This window comes from Lutjanus erythropterus, chromosome 16 (genome assembly GCF_056507025.1).
Source record: "Lutjanus erythropterus isolate fLutEry1 chromosome 16, fLutEry1.hap2, whole genome shotgun sequence".
Classification (NCBI taxonomy): Eukaryota; Metazoa; Chordata; class Actinopteri; order Lutjaniformes; family Lutjanidae; genus Lutjanus; species Lutjanus erythropterus.
In genome coordinates, this window is record NC_139332.1 from 29442501 (window position 1) to 29462194 (window position 19694).

The 19694-nt window shown below is 39.3% G+C and overlaps 3 protein-coding genes across 11 annotated transcripts in view; all 3 read right to left on the bottom strand.

Annotated features, from left to right (window-relative positions):
• Nucleotides 1-850: 850 nt before the first annotated feature.
• Nucleotides 851-5740, bottom strand: aqp10b (aquaporin 10b). The gene is made up of 6 exons (XM_084738301.1): nt 5462-5740; nt 4596-4722; nt 3184-3321; nt 2863-2981; nt 2492-2709; nt 851-1102 (listed from the first exon to the last, which is right to left on the bottom strand). The coding sequence occupies exons 1-6, from the start codon at nt 5723-5725 to the stop codon at nt 892-894; spliced, it is 1077 nt and encodes a 358-aa protein (XP_084594427.1). The 5' UTR covers nt 5726-5740; the 3' UTR covers nt 851-891.
• A 1653-nt stretch (nt 5741-7393) lies between these two features.
• On the bottom strand, nt 7394-12553 carry hax1 (HCLS1 associated protein X-1). 2 transcript variants are annotated; one of them, XM_084738303.1, is made up of 7 exons: nt 12371-12553; nt 11817-12055; nt 10054-10268; nt 9894-9936; nt 9668-9801; nt 8223-8343; nt 7394-7833 (listed from the first exon to the last, which is right to left on the bottom strand). In XM_084738303.1, the coding sequence occupies exons 1-7, from the start codon at nt 12433-12435 to the stop codon at nt 7760-7762; spliced, it is 891 nt and encodes a 296-aa protein (XP_084594429.1). In that variant the 5' UTR covers nt 12436-12553; the 3' UTR covers nt 7394-7759. The 2 variants fall into 2 exon arrangements, with proteins under 2 accessions (XP_084594429.1, XP_084594428.1); XM_084738302.1 differs by having other exon boundaries at nt 9894-9957; nt 12371-12552.
• A 2050-nt stretch (nt 12554-14603) lies between these two features.
• ubap2l (ubiquitin associated protein 2-like) overlaps nt 14604-19694 on the bottom strand; it is a 38352-nt gene continuing 33261 nt past the window's right edge. For all 8 annotated transcript variants that reach the window (XM_084739880.1, XM_084739887.1, XM_084739884.1 and 5 more), the window contains 3 exons: nt 18158-18225; nt 17782-17976; nt 14604-16081 (listed from right to left, as the gene is read on the bottom strand). In XM_084739880.1, the coding sequence (XP_084596006.1) occupies nt 15986-16081; nt 17782-17976; nt 18158-18225 (359 nt within the window). In that variant the 3' untranslated portion in view covers nt 14604-15985. The remainder of the gene's footprint in view (nt 16082-17781; nt 17977-18157; nt 18226-19694) is intronic.

The window sequence follows — 19694 nt, forward strand, 5'->3', positions numbered from 1 at the left end:
TACATAAAAGTCACATCATGGCACTGAAACCATACATACATACATACATACATGTCACATCATGGCACTGAAACCATACATACATACATACATAAAAGTCACATCATGGCACTGAAACCATACATACATACATACATAAAAGTCACATCATGGCACTGAAACCATACAGACATACATACATACATTACAGTAAATATATTACAGATTTCTCCTTTAAGAAACATTCAGTTAAAGCCTATCTTTGAACCTTGGTAAGACTTTTTTTTTTTTTTTTTTTACATTTTAGCTAGCTAGCAAGCAATATAACTGATCTAGATTAGTTAGATTAGTTAGAAAAGTTATTTGTTAGCATTAATCTTGATAACAAGTGAGGTAAAGCAGTATTTTAGTGGTTTTTAGGGAAAGTACTTGTTTAACAACAAGTCAGACAAAATCTCTGTGTAATATAGAGTTAAGTCAGAGATAATGTACAGTGAGCAGGTCATTATGTGGAATAAATTACGACAGGATTATGCAGGACCCCGATGCAACATCCTAAAGTGGTGACCAATCAGAATCAACTCATCCAGACGCTTCAACATGTACAACAGCTCTACTCCACCCTTTGTAGCAGCCATGTTTCCCCATTACCACTAAAACCACTTAAAAGCTCATGAACACACCAAACTGGAAGAATGACTCACCGACCTGGGAAATGGGAAGATCTGAGGAGCACATGAATGCAGCATTAGTTGTGTTCACATGTGTAATTATGCCACAAAACAGTTTTTGCCATCAAACCCGATGTACTTATTCCAATAAATCAGTCACAGACATGAACAAAGAGCTTCAGTGAGATGGTAAATAGAATTTACTGCCCACACGACAGTTTTTTTCCTCTTTATTTTACCACTACAGTTTACAGCTGGGTTTTTCACAGTTTGCTTCCACCCCCTCCAGCTCCAGCCCCGTCTTGCTCCCGTTGGCTTCCTGACACGAGTCCTGGAGCTCAGAGGGGGCGGCAGGATGGTGGACTTCAATCATCAGCTCGTAGATCAGGGTTCCCAGCAGAGCTCCCACACAGGGAGCCACTATGGGGACCCACCACCACCCACCTCCAGCCCTGCAAAGACAGCAGGGTCGCAAACACTCAACAAAAATAGAAACACAACACTTTTTTTAAGACTTCTGTGCACATGAAAGGCTTATTTCTCTGTTCGCAGTGAGAGATTCTCCTGCAAGAGAATCCATCCACCTGACAGATGTGACATACAGAGGATTAATTAAACACCAGGATTACTTCACAGGTGTTTCTTGGACTGGTCACAATAAAAAAAACACTCTAAAATGTGCATTTTTACCTGGGAAAAAAATATATTTATTAGGCTCTGAACTATGGCTATTTCACACAGGGCTAGAGACACCACCTTTTCACTTTTTTATACTGATATTCTTACCATAATTCTAACAAATCACTCCTCACACCTAAACCTGAACAACCCAGACAACAAATGCAATGAGCACTAGCCAATCAGAGGCAGTGTGAACTAGTCAAAGTCCAGTGTCTAATAAATGTCTCTTCAAGATAAAACTGGACACTTCAGAGTGACCTTTTATTGTGAACTCTGGTGAAAAATAAATATGTTCAGTGTATTAAATTTTAACATACTTTGTGTACTTGCAGTCAGACTAATCATCGGTATTATTCAAGTGTATTAACCTTTAGTTGACCTGAAGTTTGCTAATTTGGAACAACTGGTTATGTATTATTAGTATATTTTAGTTGTAATTAAATAGTAGAAAAGCACAATATTAAGTGTTTAGTCTGCTTTTATGTGTTGAAGTGGAACAACTTCAAGTATACTTAAGTACACTTAAAATACATGACTGGAGATACTAATGTACATGTTCAATTAATGAAATTAAAGTGCTACTTTTTCAAAGTAAACTAAAATATAGCTTAAAATAAACTTACACCGTTTAATTTTCTGAGCATACTTAAATATCCTTTAATAAAACATACTAATAGTGAATTATAAAGGGCTTGAAAATGATTCTACTTCTCAAAAGTTAACTAACTCACCACTAGAAGTATTTGCAATTTAGTATACGTTTTAAAAATACAATAATGTACGATTTACAATACACTTAAAATACAGTACACTTCTTGAAAGTACACTGAAATTATACTTTAAAAGCTTAAAAATACTACACTGCTTATTTCCTTGAGAAAGGACACTGGTCTGTTCAGTCAGCATCTCTATATCTCAGCTGTAAGGTGGATGGATTATCTTGGCAAAGAAAAAGTGCTCACAGACACTGATTTTAACAAATTTGTGAACAGAATTTGAGAGAAACAAACCTTTTCTGTTCACAGAAAAAGTCTGAGATCTGTTACATCAACTCATGAAAAATGGGAGCAAAAACAAATGTATGTTTTTTTGTTGAGTGAACAACAAAATGTGGAGAAACAAAGTGCAAATTACATGTGAAAATACTGCAATCTACTAACCTGAAAACCTCCTCTCCCCAGCCGGCGATGTACGTGAACAGTCGAGGTCCTAAATCTCTGGCCGGGTTGATGGCGTAGCCGCTGTTGGAGCCCATCGAGATGCCGATAACCAGCACAACCGCTCCCACCAGGACAGGCTGGAGTCCATCAGGGAGGGCGGTGTTCTTCTGGTCCCCCAGAGACAGGACACACAGCAGCAGAGCCGCCGTGCCGATCACCTGGAGAACGGCAGAAAAACGGATTCAGTGAAATTGAAATTTTTACTGGATCGTGACAAGGCAAGATTTTTAGGTTGGATGAAAACCTTTTTTTCAGTTCAGTTGTTCACTGTGAAAATGAAAAGATAAGGTCTGCTGTGACAGTTATCTGACCTGGTCCACGACTCCGCCCCACACACTGAGGTAGTCAGCTGGGTAGGTGGAGAATATTCCAGCTGTGGCAGTGGGACCCGTCACTGTCAGCTCACCTCCGCTGTACATCTGGATGGCATCTGTAAAAACATCACATCATGCATGCAAAAACCCATGCATCATTAACAGATTTTAGTCTAAATTAAAGCATAAGTCTGGTGATTTTCTACATTTTTATTGCTCCTTTACATGGACTCTCAGAAATACCACCTCGAGAACCAACTGTGTATTAATCCACAGCTGAAAATAGTCCCCAACATACTGACTGTTTCTCAGACTCACCGTAGTACTGCAGACCAACGGTGGCTGCAGCCAGAAAGGCTCCAAGCACCTGGAAGAAGATGTAGAATGGTAGCTTTGTCCAGGGATGTCTTCCCAAAACACACAAGCTCAGAGACACAGCCGGGTTCAGATGGGCACCTGTTGGATGGAAATAGTCAAGAGCTCAGGTCTGACTTGAATAAATTCAAAATTATATATCTTGTCCAATAAGATATTTGAAAATACTCTTTGCGTGCACATACCATTGAGAAGTTCTGACCTGCACAATGACTTAAAGTGATATTATATATATAATACTACTAGGAGGGGAGGTTGGTCATATTTTCTGGCTGAAGGCAGGGTAGTCTTAGACTTAAGCCCTATTCACACAGGATCGTGTTGCCAGGAGACCTCCAGTAATTAATAATAATTGCAAAGGTCGTCTATTCACTTATTCCCATCAGAATCTGCCACGTCCCTCCCATTCTGCCAAACACAGAGGTGATAATATTAGTCCTGTGCAAATCAGCATCTTGGGGATTTTTTTTTTCTTGATTTCTCCGTGCCTTTTTTTTTCTGCCTGAACAATTATGGAGGCTGTGTTGGCAATTATAAAGGAAGGCTTTGAAAGCATTCTGGGTGCACATTCAGGAGGCTCATCTCGCTGCGCAGCATGGAGACATTTACAGAGAGAGCAAGCTCAAATCCATCAGAAGGGCAAAATCTCGCCTTGACAAACACATAACTCTTAATTGTGCCTTGGTTCTGACAGGCACAACAACCAACATTTTCTTGCATCCTTCCCTTGAATCATCACTTATGAGCCACTTTAAGTGTGTGGTGGTGTCTGTATCTGCAGAGACGCTGCCCATGGTGTATACTTTCTTATTTTGTCCTTATTTTGCTGAGCCCAGGATGCTTTACCAAACGTTTTGATGCAAACCAAAACATCTGTATTTAACATCCTGGGAATGAGACTCAACAATGAAAAATCTTTCTGTTGTGTTTACCAACAGCTCTAACAAATTAAAGGTGCACTTTGCCATATGCATGGGACAATAGTTTCATGTCTGCATCATTTTTCTTTCAGCACATTAGAAGTTAATTTAGAATTAGTCCATTGATTTAGCATTGCATTCATAAACCACAATGCAATTAATCAGACTTCACAGTTCCCTTGAAGGCATTAAAGGACCAGTGTTTAAGATTTAGTGGCATGTGCAACCAAATGAATCCCACTCATCTCACCCTCCCCTTCCATGGGTGCAGGAGGACCTACAGTAGCCACAAAACTAGTGAAAATGTGTTTGCTTTGTCCTGCTCCTTTTGTGGACAATGTTTCATTCTAAGGTAACGAAGACATTAAGGTTAAAACTGGGGTTCAAAGAAAACATTAATAACTGCTGGGGGGGGGGGGGGGTACAGTTACTCACCTGAGACTCCACGAGACACAAACACCCCAAATGTCACGCCTAGAGCAAAACCCAGATTGATGGACAGGTACTGCCCCTTCTTATCTTGAGTCGTGGTCACCTGGGCAACGGAGCCACATCCAAACAGCTGCAATTACATGAAGATGAGGAGCTGCGTTAGAAGAATATCACAACCTGAGCCAAAAATAAGAGAACAGAGCAGTAAACAAAAACATGAAAGCAATCTGTGTGACTTTACAGCGTGTTTTATAACAGTGACAGTCCTCCAGATGTGATGATTATGTTCATGTTCAGACAGCGAGCACACAGCTCTGTCCTCTCCAGGTGTAATCTACTTTTTTATGAACCTCTTTTCCAATGAAGCCAGTTTATGATTTGTGTTGTAAACGCTGATTGCCCTGTGACAGGTGAGACACACAAACATCAGCGCTCATTACAAATCACTGATCACTGTCTGTCCTCTCACCCATCCTCACCCATCCTCCCCCTCATGGACACTGTCTTGTCTTTCTGTCAGGCCAAAGTCCCTGTGGTTATCCATTGTGTGGGCTCACAAGCTGCTTCAAAACGAGACAGTAAGCGTGGAATTGCTTTAGGAAAATACATGATATTTCAGTTTACTGATCAAGTGAGACTTTGGATGATCTGATAGATAATAAATTAATTGTTTCTTGCATTTTGCAGCTTATTAAATCAAATGCAAAGTGCCTCTGCAGGTTTTACTCGAGGCATTTTAAATATTCAAGCTCATTTAACTGCTGAATCTGTTGCTGCACTTGCATTAGAAAAAGATTAATCTCTCCTACCTGTGCCTCATGCAACTAACTGAAGTTTAGATCCTTAAAAAAAAAAAGAAAAATACTCACAATCAGCAGGTAGACTCCGAGGCATTCAGCCAAACACTCCCTGACCAGCTGGTTTCTGATCTGACATTTCCTCAGCAGCCTCTCCATCCCGGAGCTGTCCTCATCAGGTGGCTCTGACCCTCTCAGCGCTGCACTGTCTGTCTTACTGAGCAGAGTTTGCCCTTTCATACCGGAGCTGTAGTCTGCGTCACACACTTTATGGCCTGGCTGAGGCGGCGGTGTGTACGCGCGCAGGAGAGGAGAGAAGTTCACTCCGAGGGACATGCTGATGCTTAAATCACAGCAGCAGCAGCAGAGAAACTCTTCAGTGCACAGGACTGAGCTGCTCACTGGGTTTGTTTGCTGCAGCTTCACCTGATTGCAATCGGCTCTGATTGTTCCTCCCGTGTGATTGGTTGTTACATTTCTTCTTCTCTGAAGATGCAAACAGGATCTTTGTCTAAAAAACTCAAACTAAATGTCTTTCCTCTGTCACAACCCTGTTAAATATTTCAACTTATTTGCAGCAGCTTGTTGTTTTTGCCATATTGCATCTGTATAAAAGAGGCCAGCATAATAAAGCTGATAAGAGATGGAAATCTTTTTAGCTGACACCATGTGCTCTTACATTTATCACTGTAATCTGTGATAACAGTCATTACTGCTCTAACAGTCATGGGACAGATAAGCGACAGAGTCTATACTGTAGATTTTAGCTTTATTTTTCATATGATGCATATTAAATGTATTGATTTTCTACTTTTCAACTGGTGCCAAGTGGTGGAGAAAATCACTGCAAGCAAAGACACACATCAATGAAGACATACAACAGTGAACCAGAGTATGGACTGTGGACATGTAGCACAGAGAGATGTCCTTGAGCAAAGCACTGAACCTGACAACAAGGGAAGCTGCTTTATTATTTATTCTTAATGTTGTTGGGCCTTTTCAACGCCCTGTTTTCAACATTGATTCGATAGGTGAGAAAATAATAGGCAGCTTTGTTTGTTTGTCTGTTTGATAAATAACTGCAGGCAGCATGATGGTCTGTAAAGTTATGACAGAGACAAAAGATGAGTTTGAACAGCAGTGGAGGTTCATCTTAACCTTTTAAAACCTGTAAAAAAGGAATAATAGAGTGAACACTGTGCTGTGACTCCTGAGTGAGGACAGTTTGCTCTGAATTAAGTGCACTGCCCATTTTTCAAAGTAAAACTCAGAGGTAACAGCATGTCCTCTTTATCAGAACATGAAGTCGGCAGAGCAATGAGACCTTTTGATGTTTCGCACATGAAAGAGCACGTTGAACTTTTCAATTTTAGTTGAAGCTAAATTACGTTTTTTTTTTTTTCTGTATCAAACTACGCTGCTGAAATGAACTGAAACAAACAAATGTGACAGGTCACACTGACATGTTCATTAAACGGCAGCCATTTTTAGAGACTGAGAAAGGAGACGAGGGTTTATGGTTTAAGATGTGAAAATGAGACTTGGTGATTCGCAGTCGTTTGCACCACATTTTGACAAAAGAGCTGAACTGATCAGGGTTGATTTCAGTTTGAGGAGATCAAAGTCCCGTTACATAAAACCACTATGGTTTCCCTTAAATTTTAATCTAAGTTTTGCCTTTGGTAAATAATTAGTTGCATAAAATCAACGTAAGTATTTTCTTAGGATATTGTAAAGGAAAACAATTTAATCTCTGAGGCTGGATTTCATTAAATTTTAACTAATTGTTATTTAATTTTTTAATGCTGCACCAAACTTTTAATTAGCTTAAAATTAAGAATGATCCAATTTAAATCTCTCTTGTTGCACAAAAACTTTAATCTTCAATTTAAGCTCTGCTTAATTTCAACGACTGACTGAAGATTTTTAAGGTGCCGTTTCTTTTTTTAGAGGTTATAATCTTGATTTAAAGTGGTCGAAAACAACAGGCAAATAACAGCTATGTAAATATATTAAAACTCTTTATTTGACATAACACACTCTTACATCCATACATGCTTATCCTACAGGACAATTCAAAAAATAAAATATATGATTATGAACGTCTGACATGTCTTAATTTGTCATTATCACTCGTGTTCAGGATTGGCAGCTTCTAGTCTAAAGGTGGTCAGTTGGAAACTTCAGGCGTCATCTTTAACAGCACAGAGACCCTAAAACAACACGTTCATTTTGGCAACTGTAGGTCATGCAGGTGTTCTCTTCATATTTCCAACAGATATGCAAACTCACAGGTTTAGAGAAACACTCACAGCCTGAAATGAACAAAAGCTACGGTCAACCAGTCCAGGGAATATACTTCACATCACATTATTTAAACCCGCCAAAGAACTTGGAGAATAACGAGTCGTCGTCCCGCATGTCCGAAAATGGTTGTTGACCACCTGAAATAAAAACAGAAATGCATTAGAATGATTTCAAACCTGTAAATATTTTTTCTTACTGGCAGTTTAAAAACACACATTATACACAGATTTTATGGTGCCTCTTCTCACTATTCACAAGCTGTTAAACCTTCACAGCCTTTATGTTTATGTACATCACCTGTTCATCACTACAACACACCAGTCCATGAGTATAAATACTTTATTTTATTCTACTTTATATGTATGTTCTATTATTATATTTTAACCTCTGCGCTATCTGAAGCTTTTACTGGTTTTACTTGAGTGATTTCCTTTTGTACATTTATAAAAGGAGGCAGAAAACAAGAATTTCAATCAAGAATTGATGCAATTCCTGTGTATATAACACATAAAGAACATAAACTGACCTGGTATGAAGGGTCCAGGTTGATGGTCTGGTCCCTCCAGGAGACCAGGTCCTCCAGAACGTGTCACTGTGGTTTCTTCTTTGCCTTCACTGTCTCTAACTGTTCGTCTCTCCTCTACAGTCTGACAGAATGAAAAAAAAAAACATAAATCCACAACCAAGTGGCAACAAAATAAAGAGGATTTCACGTGAAGATATACAATAAACAGTTCATTTATGTGCTGGTATTCTGTCAGACTGATTAATATGTGGCCTGACAGTACAAACACTTTCAGGATAGTGTGACGAGGCGTCCTGCAAAATCTGAGATGGTTATGAATAAAGAGCAGCTGTCCTGAATCTTTAATCCTGTCCTGTTTGTCCTGAAATGAGCTGTTAGCCTGTAGAAATACAGAAAATGAACAAGCTACAATGAGAGTTGTCTTAACTTGAAACTTCAAGCTATAAGTGTTCAAGAGATGTGACTTGGTGACACAGTAAAATACTGTTATGAACATATTGCATGTTTTGGAGCATTGCCAAATTGTCATAAATAATTCAAAACAAGCATATAAGACTAAAGTGGATGATACATTTAAATGAGAACCCTTTCATTCAATTATTAATTAGTCCAGATGAATTAGAAGAGTTCTTTACTCTCTATCTGTGAAAATATTCTAATTTAATCAGTTATGTAGGCTATAATTCCAGCTTTCAGTTATTTTAAAACATCCTGTTTGTTTTTGTAAAACATTAAGAATATTATTAGTGCATTTTCACTCACTTTCACTTTAATTGATTATTAATCGATTAGTGGTTTGGTCTGTAAAATGTCAGAAAATGTCGAAAAATTCTCAGAGATATTCTGTTTGTCTTATGAGGAGTGAAGAAACCAGCAACCAGAAAACCGGAAAAACAGAAATCAGAGATTTTGATTAATCATTGCAGGTCTATCAATAATGGATTGTTGATGTCTTTCAACCTGTTTTAAACCACACGACTTAAAGTGCTGTCGCCACTGACACACACCGGTCACCTTTGTGTAATGGTTCATGTATCTTGTAAACACAGCCAGAACACTGTGCTTCATATCATCCTCACAATTTCATTTCATTTATAATTACACAGGAAAAAATAAAAAGTTACGTAATAAAACCAGTCACAATTAAACGGGCCTGACTCAGTTAGAACTGGTTTACAGCAGGTTCCTGTTCTGCAGCAGATAAAAGACAAAATCACATCAGAAAACAGAGACAGCCAACAACAACAACAACAAAAACAAAGCAACAAGGACATCCACAGAGGAGAGGACAAAAAAGTGTTTCTATGCCTGTTTGAAACGTGTAACTCAGCTTACTGTTCTGAAAAAATAAGGGAGTTTGGTTTATGTGTGAAAAAATGATCTGCTGCAGACATATATCAATATATACGATTCATAATCAGATGAAGATAAGCTGCTTCTCTCACCCCGTCTGGTTTCACCACCCTGGTGACGGTGACTGACTGGAAGAATGATCTGGCCCTGGGTTGGATCGGCGCCTGACCAGCAGGTGGCGTCAGAATCTGATCCAGGCCCCCCGAGGACACTGCAGAGTCCAGATCTGGAAGCGATGGCAACAGGGAATCAGCTGGCACACGGGGCAAAAATCACATCCTTCATTTCTTTTACTGGAGGATTTAAAACACAGCCTACCTCTGTCTTCTTTGCGCTCGTCCTCTGGAGCACTCTGTGGGCCCTTTTGCCAAAAATCATTAAACTATTAAGAAAACATAAGAAAGTTGGTACAATTCACGTCGCCATAGAAACAAAGCCTTGCTGAAAAAGTGGAAGCAGCAGCGAACATCTAATTTACCTTCGAGAAAGGGGTCCAGCCGCGGAATGGTGAACTGGGAAACTCTGGTGACTCACGAGGAGGGCGGACGTCATTTCTGGGCTCTCTGGACGGCCCAGGTTGGGGTCTTTGAAGGTCTTCAGGGGATTTGAGCATAAAGTCTCTCAGGGGGTTCCCACTAGAACCCCCTTCATCCCTCTTTGGTCTGTCCTGAGGTGGCGGCAGCATGGGAACATCTAGAGACACACGAGAGAAACACAGACTGAATCTACAACTGATTCAGCACTGAAACAGGCTTCCTCTTTAAGGACACAGATTACCAACAGGGTTCCCCTCCAGAGTTACTGTCTGTACAAAATTTAAAAAAAAACAAAAAAACACTGGACCTCTGTAGGGCTGCCCCCAACACTTTTACAGTCAGATCAGATTTGGCCGCACAACACAAATATTCGATGAGTCGTTCCTTTTTTCCAGTTCAGTGTGCCAAACTAATTCCCATATCAGCCTAGATGAGCATGTCGTGCAGTTTCTATCACTCCTCTCTGCCTCCATCACAGTTAGTTTTGTTGTTTGTGGTGGAAGTTTGTAAAGTTTACAGCCTGCCATGCCGTTGCACTTCAGAGAGTGAGCAAGGAAGCCGGCGATGTTACTAAACATAAAACTTTAATAGGACCTGATCAGTGAACGTGATTTTTATCTGCAGTGCTGGTTTGTTCCAACAGTGAGGACGACTCCCATAATCCCAAGCCGCTTCCCAAAATAAACCTTTTGTTATTGTTTTGATGTGAGACAGATCCCAGGCAGCAGAACTTGTTGGTACTGTGCATTTAATTTGATTTTTTTTTAGGTGTTCGCAACAGTCATTACTACAGTTTTGTTTTTAGATTTGTTTTTAATTCAGTTTAGTTTCAGTTAGTTTCCAGAGTGGGTTTGTTTGTTTCAGTTTAAAAATGTTAAGTTTCATTTGTGTGAGTTTCAGTATTATTATTATTATTTTTTTGATCATAATATCACAGTCATGTAAACATCCTGGTCTCAATAGACAAATGCACCAATGCCTCCTCACATTTATTTCAGCTGACTAATGTTTTTCACACTTTGTTTTTAGTTTAGTTTAAGTTAACTTTAATAATCTTGATATGCCAGGGCTCAACGATAGATTGCCCACGTGTCTGGAGCAAGTAAAACGCCATGTCAGGTAAGTAAATCAAACCACTGCCAAAAAATAATTAAACTCTTTTAATAATCAGTTAATGGTTAACGTAATTTTTCATGATAAAATGGCAGTAAAAGCTGTTTTCAGACTCTCAAATATAGACATTTCCTGCTTTTCTCCATGCATTATCACATTAAACTTAAAATCTTTGAGATACAGAGTGACGAAACAAGACATTTAAAGAAATCACCTTGAGCTGAGGAACTGGGAAGGACTTTTTTCAGGATTTTGACATTTTATAGACATTGCACTTAACTTAAGCCTTTGTTGTCATTAAAAAAACTGCTAATAAATAAAACAATTTGTACAGGAGCAAGTAAAATTTGACTTTGGGCAAGTAGATTTCTTGAGTGGGCAAGTGAACACAACACTATTATTGAATCGAGTGTGCAACTTTAATGCACAAAATAAACTGAAGAAGATGAAGAGGGCCTTCAGGTAGGTGTGTCCTTACTAAAAACCTCATCCTGTGTGAAAACTTTGTTTTTTAAAAGCTCTGCTCGAATAACCATTTCTAAATCTAAAGTAAAACACGTGAACATGGTTCAGTTTTTTTTTTTTTTTTTACCCCTGTGTTCTTCCCAGCGGCCCATCTGGGAGAAAATCTCCTCCATCTCCCTGAGGACTTGTCCAAACACCGGAGGCTCCTGGATCCTCATCCCGTCAGGGCCAAAGCTGAAGCCAAACCTCCAGGCACTGTCGAAGGGGTCCTGCTGGTCCCCCCTGAACCCATCATAGTAGAACCCATCCTCTTCATCATCGTCGTCGTCGTCTTCATCGTGAGTCATGGTGTCGAAGAAGGGGTCCCTGATACATTAAAATAAGTAAAATGGTCTTACTTCCAGCTATTCAGTGTTATGTCAAGTGTCAAGTCAGTTACGTTAATAGACCTTAAAGTACTCAATCGTATTACTCAAGAGGTCACTCTCAGCTTAAATAAAACAGTAAACCTGCGAGCTGAGGGACCCCTGTGGACATTCTGGCAGAGAAACACTAATCTTGTAATTAAAGCTGTTTCATTACCTAACAAACCCAACAGCGTGTCGTGCAGGTAAGTTAGCAAACTTCTGTTAGCTTAGCTCCGTGACAGCTGTGTGCTTGACTTTGACTCCATAAACTTACCTTCGGCCACGGTAATGACCTCCAGGTACTCCGAAGAACCCGCGAAACAAGTCAAAAACACTCATTTAACGCCCGCTTTCGTAGAAAACTAAACCATAACTTATAAAATGTACGAACTGTACACACCCACTCGGTAAAACGAAAGCCCTCCGTAGTAAACAGTGTCGTAAAGTGTTCTGGATTATTCACCATGACGCAACCAGTCGTAACATTACGTTACCGTAAATAACGGAAGGAATGCGCACCAGAAATAACAGGAACAGGATTTGAAGGTTGACTTGGTGCTGATATTTAAAATAGAAGACGTCGAGAAGCCAGAAAAACGTGAAAAGTTTGATATAGCAACATGTTTTTTCACGTCCTAATATCTGCACGTTTTAACTTCTGTGACAACATAATATTTTATATTATATAACTGATAATATTTATAGTATTTCGTGACTATACTGTTTATTTATATCCATGTTATGACGTACATTTACTTAATTACCTATATTATTATAATTACTTACATTTTTACACATTATAACAAGTTATGTTAAAACTTCTTACGCCATAACAAGATAAATAGTAAACTGTGGTAACAAGAAAACTATTTCGTTATAATGTGATATATTTGCAGGTTGTAACAATGTGAAAACAACTTATTATAAAGTGAAAATCATCTTGTAAAAGTAACCGTTTCACGTTGTAACAAGATCTACCACATTGTTATGCCAATAACTGTATAGTTATAACGTTTTCACGTTATAATGTGAAATGTTTTAACAAGTTATCACGTTATAACAATTAGTGTGTCTAACATCTGCTATCGCGTTATAACAAAAGAATTCTTGTTGAGATCAACATCTTCTAATAAACTGTTCAACATGATAAATATATTGTTCCAACAATAAGTGTTACGTGAAACATTTGTTATCATGTTTTAACAGGAGAATAAAAACTTCTTGTTATAACGTGATAAATATGTAACTTATAATAGTCTGAACTATCTTGTTCTAACAAACTTTTCACATTATAACGTGGTACCGGCTAGCTTTTCTTTTTCTGGTGTGACTTGACTGATTCACTCCGAAGGTCAAGATTTTACATACAAAATATAACCCACTGTTAATGTCATTTCCCATGTTAACTTCCCAATTGTAAAGCAGTTAACTCCGCTCCACCTTGATCAGATCGGCCGACCACATTAAAATGCTGCTACTTGTTAATCAATTAGATTTAGAATATAACATATATAATACTGAAAAAGACAATTCTGCTATTATTCTTTGTGATTTTTTTTAAACATTACTTTAATTTACACACAAGTGTTTCAACAGATTGGTGTTGCTACTTTTACTAAAGAATCTCAGATTTCTCCCACTGATTGTTTTAAGTGTTTGCTACATTAAAGCGGACTGCTGTTTCCTAGCAACGGCGTTCCATCTCCGAGCGTCAGTGACGTTCTAACGTTCTAACGCTGCGACAAATTCCAACACGTCAGTCAGTCAAATCCGGGTAACAGGAGTCTGAGCACTATGGAAACGTATGCTGTTTGATGTGATGATGCCTAATTATCACAGTAATCACTAAGTGGGTAAATCAGGCATTTAGAATTTAACAGGCGTTTATCTGAGTCCCTTTTCACCAGCTTATACATTTTGTTGACATTTTTTCAACAAAATGTATAAGCTGGTGAAAACTCATTAGTCACCCCAAGTGTTGCTTTTCACCTAATCCAACGCCTCAGGTATTATCACTTACATGGCTGAATGCTGACATGAATAAATCAGGATGTGATGGTATATATGTGACACATTTTTTTTTTTTAGGAAATGTAAATAACATGGTGACATTCTAGATAATTAGCTAGTTCAGTAGCTAGCCGTCAGTCACATAAATCAGGTTATTTAGATGCAAAAACTGCATCCAAATCTCGTAAACACCAAACAAAAAGCGTGTGTTTGGAGTTTAATTTGGTAATGCTGATCCTCTGGAGTCTGTTAGATAACAGAAACCAAACCTAAAGCCTCTGACTCAGACGGTTTCGGTTGTGCCAAACACTTCGTGGCACCAAGCTTCTGCTTCTGACTGTGTTTGTCAACTCATTGTTCTGCCGATATCGAGTATCAGTGAATTAACGTTCCAAGCTGTCAGATGAATTCAGGCCACACACAAACACTGGGCATCACTGTCAAACTGTTGGAAGAGGAGACGCTGCTGTATTTATAAGCCACATGAGAAACAAATATAGTTTCTTAAAAGACATTCACATCCAAAATGATGAAAATGCCTTTTTCTTGTTTATTTACTTAATATTTATATATTTTTACAAAATAAAAAAAATATATGAAACAAAAAGCTAACAAGTCTGCAAGGATTTGAGAAGGAAAAGGAGAAAGCCATCGAACAAACAGGGACTACAGTACTTGTGTTTTTTTTATATATGTACAAGACAAGTTTATCCATTTAAATTTTTTTTTAAAACGCACAGTACAAAAAGAAAAAATAAATCACTGACAAAAAAACCCATAGTACAATTCTGTCCATCAGTATTCAATGTTGCAGGTTTCCTTATAACGGGGGGGACAGGTGGTGGAGCAGGGGGGGGAGAGGCGGGGGGGCCTCAGAAACAAACAAAATTAAACACACTGGAAGGCAGACTGGGTGTGTATTGGCCTTGGAGTTCATTCTCAACATCGCTTGCAGAATAGGCGGGACCTTTATGCAACATATTTATAATTCATGGGGACAGTTACTGTACACGTGTTGGATAATGAAAAATCTGTGCTAGGCAGAAAACAAAGCACAGTACACAACCCACGGCCCCCTGTGTGTACAAACATGCACGCAGTCACATGACAAACACACTTTTTCCTCACAGTCCAAGCCAGTGAGCTCGCTTATATGTCTTTATATATAATATATCTATATTTGGTAAAAAATAAACTTCACAACTCTACCAATTTAGAGAATTGTTTCTTCAAACTTAAAATGACATAAAAAAAAAAAAAAAAAAAAAAACATTTAACAGCAATTAAGCAAATTATTGTGTTTGGGTATTTCTGTGCGGGAGGAGGGAAGAGTTACCACCGAAATTAAGGAGTGGGGAGTTGAGGGTGAGAAATACAAAACCAGCCTGTCCCCCCACCTTCAGATATTACTTCATTCCTCCCCATCAGCAAGAAAAAAAAAAAGGGAGAAAAAGACGAGAAAAAAAGAGAGACCATACAGGAAACGTTCATTCTTTTAGAAAACAGTTCTATGTTACATACATGTGAAAGAAAAAAAGGGGTGGGGTGGGGGTGGGGGGGGTTAAACACGATACAAATTCCCAACACTCAATATTTCACCTCTTGGCGGTGTATTTCTATAACCATTTAAGCTCCGTTTTGTCTCCCCTCTCTTTCTACGCCCCTCCTGTCCCTCCCACCCATCCATGCATCATTACAGTGCTCGTTCTCTCGGCACAGCACCTCCTCTGACGGCGGAGGTCAGAGCTGCAGGAGTGCTGGGCCAAGAGACTGGGGAGGGAATTCTCTGCAGGAGGAAGAGGGAGTTTATATGTGGAGACTGTTTGCGGAAGGAGTGATGAGCCCCCTTTCTAGCTTCTGGGGCCCCCGACGGCGGATGTTAGTTTGCGCCCCAGTTGTAGCTGTTGTATGCCGATTTGTTGATCTGAGACTTCTGCTGAATGGAGGCGTTCTGGCTGCGCTGTCCAGTGCCGCTCTGTCGAGAGAGGAGAGACGACAGAGTTTATTTCACGCCGGTGTGTCAATGCAAAACAGTCCTGTACAAAACAAACACACACGCATAAAAACGTAGTCCTTTATTGTGTTTTTATCCAGAATCCGTCTTACATAGTTTAAGCTGTCCCCACACTGCAAGAGCTTTAAAATCCAAACCGATTGTTAAATCCGGCTGCACCACACACACTCATCAGGGACAAATTTCACACACATTACAAGATTTGAAAGTAATGGCACACCACAGACCACAGGAAATTGTGAAGATTATCGTGCTAGAGGGAACATGATCTTGCTAAGACACAACTGGGAGAGTATCACTGATTGGTCCATGAACTCTGCCTGGGTAGCACCTACAGTTTAAGCTACACTTCAGGATGACTGCTGGCTCGTGTGATCGGCTACTGCAGAAAATGCTGTTTTCAGCCTTTCAAATATGGAAACTTCCCAATTTTCTCTGTATACTATATTAAACTGAATATCTTCAGTTTTGGGATTGACAACATGAGACATTTAAAGACATCACCATGGACTCTGAGAAACTGAGATGGACATTTTCCACCAATTTCTGATTCTGTCTGAATGTGGCCTTTGCCTGTTTGGTTCGTTTGGGCCGGAGTGAAAGCTCTGGTGTGAACTAAATAACTGAACCGAGGCAGTTCTTTTATAGTGTGAGAGCAAAACAGAGCAACCACCGTATTTTGTGATAAATGTGATTATAGCATGAATTAAAAAGCTAAATTAGTTTTAAATACATCCACTGATTTGAGAACTATATAAAAAAAGGACAATCTCATCTGCGTACCTGATTAATATATTTTAATTTATGCAAGATCATTCTGTAACCATGGTGTTAAGTACCATAGTGCTGCGAGTGCGTCCTCATGTTCATGCAGGGATTTTCCATGATGCCCCATATGGTTGAAAGGAATAAAAACAGGGGTGTGCTTGGCTGGGTACTACTCTGTCTTTTGGAAGTTCCTTATTTAAAAAGAACATTTTATCCTTGTAATAATAGTACACAGTGTCTTTTTTGTCCTTACCGTTACGGTCTCTTTGTGAGCTTTATGACAGCCAGCAAAGAAGACAGTTGACATAACCTGCAGTGAGATGCTAGCAGGGTTCCTACACCTTTTCCATCGTAAATTAAGCACATTTCAAGAATTTTTGAGGTGCATTATGTCAGATGTTATTGTGCTATTTAAAAAAACAATGTTATGCGACAGCATTGTGCAGAAAGACTGGGTATCCTATATAACCTGGTTGAGTCATGGACTTATTTTAATTCTTTATCTAAAAAGTGAACTGTTCAGTCAAGTAACGATTTACTATCAAAGTAAATCTATTACAATTTCAGGCACTTTATCCAAAATCGAAACCTTGAAAACACTATATTATAATTAAAGATTTTAGCACTCACATGAACCCTGTACTTCATGATCTGCTGTCAGTCACTAGAATTTGATTTCTCCATGTAGAGCCACTGATGAAAGATGACAGTAACTCAAACTGCCAAACAAATTAGTTGCCTGTCACTCCGTATGTTTTCATGATTACGCCTCTTGAAAGTTTATAATGAAACTGAATGAACAAAAAAGCAGAACTAAAAGGCATGTTTGTTTTTTTCCTTGGTTGAAATAAACTGAACTGAACCACAGGTGTGTGAAACAACATGTACACTACCTGTCCGTCCTGCTGCAGGTGGTGGTGCAGAATCTGAGAGTGGGGTTGTTGGTGTGGTGCCAGGATGTGCATGAAGGGGGCCGGGGCGTAGCCAGCTGCAGCCGGGGGGTTGATGGGTCCCCCGCTCCCCAGAGCCGAGGGCAGGCTGAACGAAGCTGCTGGCGTGCCAGCGTGGAAACCCTGCTTCTCAAACGACTGCAGGAGGAAGTGAGACAAAGACCAGACGTTTTGGCTTGATACAAACCGGATTAGGTCAGTCTCAGTGACAGACTAATGTCACTTTGATGCAATTTCACCAAATGCATGCATGGGGAAAAAAAAAGTCCTTTCTTGGGAGGAGGAAATATTTATCTAAACATTTATGATCTGTAATTACCTGCGTCTTTGTGTAAACAGACCCTGAAATATCTGGTACCCCCGTGTTGCTTGACGTCACAGAGACTCCTGCAGAGACAGAGGAGACAGGAGACTAATTTAGTCCACACTCTGGAAAAACTGAGCATGTAGAGGGACTTCAGTAACACCCACCACACAAACCATGACCTGCCAACATGGTTGCATTCAGATTCTAACCAGCAGACTTTTTTGCAAACCCAATTCCAAAAGAGTTAGGATGTAAAAGGATGTTAGGATGTGTAAAACGTAAATAAAAACAGAATGCAATCATTTGCAAAAACATTTTCCAATTGTAATCAGTACAAAGACAGGATACTTACATTTTTTGTAAATATGCACTGAAAACAAGTTTAAAAAAAAAGTTGGGACAGGGGCAAAGTTTCTCAACATAAAACATAAAGGTTCTTGAGCAGCATATGTTGTCATCCAGATGATGTGTTTTTCAGAGATGTCCCTGCTTATTTCAGCAAGACAATATAAAGAGACACTCTGCACGTGCTACAACAGCGTGGCTTCTTAGTAAAAGCATTCAGGTACTAGACTGACCTGCCTGCAGGCCAGACCTGTCTCCTATTGAAAATGTGTTTCACATTACGAGGTGCAAAATGCAACAGTGAGAGTCCTCAAGTCATATCAAGCAAGAATGAAAGAGAAAGAATTTCACTTTCAAAACTCCAACAATTGGTGTCATCAGTTCCCAAACGCTTTGTGTGTCTTTAAAAGAAAAGGCACAAAACATGTCCCTGGCACAGCCTTTCTGGAACATGTTCCAGGCATCAAATTCAGAATTAGCTGATCAGTTTAAACAGTAATCTGTCTTTGTACTGTTTTCAATTGAATATAGGTTAAAAAAAAAGTTGTTGCTAATCATTGCATTCTGATTTTAGTTACATTTTACATATCTTTCCAACTATTTTGGAATTGGGGTTGTATAATACATGGTGCAACAGAGATTCTAATATCTATAATTCTATAGAGACTTTATATATTTGTGGGAACACTTACTCCAGCTCAAGTATCAAGAGAAAAGAAAAATCACTTAAAAACAAGAGAGTGCTTGGAAATCTCAAGTATGAACATCTATGTTGGCATTATTCATAGATGATTCCAGTAGAATTTCCCTTTAATGGAGGACAGCGAAAACAGACGGGGTGAGATGAAGAGATGAAGAGGGATGAGATGAAGAGGAACAGAGAGATGAATGGAGAAAGATGATGCCGCAGCGTATCAGTTCCAGTCAGCCACAGTGGTGAACATCTGACTGTATCTGGTAGTTACTGCTGTGGTTTGTTCTGGCACACGCTGACGCCCCCCATATCACCATGGAGACGCAAAAACGGGGTCAACTGGTGCGCAAAACAAGTCAGACTCTGGAAAGCAAAGACCAATGCTTTCAAGACTCTGTTTTTGAGGCATTTACACCACAAAATGTTAGTGCCTTAAAAGTCCCTCAGGGCTGGGTTAATGTTTTGGCAAAATCTGTGAGCAAGAGGATGAAATCATCCTAAAGTGAGTGC

What these genes read in the sequence shown, in the direction of transcription:
- hax1 (XM_084738302.1), bottom strand. Translation starts at nt 12,435, where the DNA reads ATGAGTGTTTTTGACTTGTTTCGCGGGTTCTTCGGAGTACCTGGAGGT. An exon ending in CCGCTGGGAAGAACACAGGG is followed by an intron (nt 10,269 to 11,816) that starts GTAAAAAAAAAA and finishes GTGTGTCTCTAG; the next exon opens with ATGTTCCCATGCTGCCGCCA. An exon ending in GCTGGACCCCTTTCTCGAAG is followed by an intron (nt 9,958 to 10,053) that starts GTAAATTAGATG and finishes TTTTCTTAATAG; the next exon opens with TTTAATGATTTTTGGCAAAA.
- aqp10b (XM_084738301.1), bottom strand. Translation starts at nt 5,725, where the DNA reads ATGTCCCTCGGAGTGAACTTCTCTCCTCTCCTGCGCGCGTACACACCG. An exon ending in TCGGAGTCTACCTGCTGATT is followed by an intron (nt 4,723 to 5,461) that starts GTGAGTATTTTT and finishes ATGTAATTGCAG; the next exon opens with CTGTTTGGATGTGGCTCCGT. An exon ending in TGTGTCTCGTGGAGTCTCAG is followed by an intron (nt 3,322 to 4,595) that starts GTGAGTAACTGT and finishes TCCATCCAACAG; the next exon opens with GTGCCCATCTGAACCCGGCT.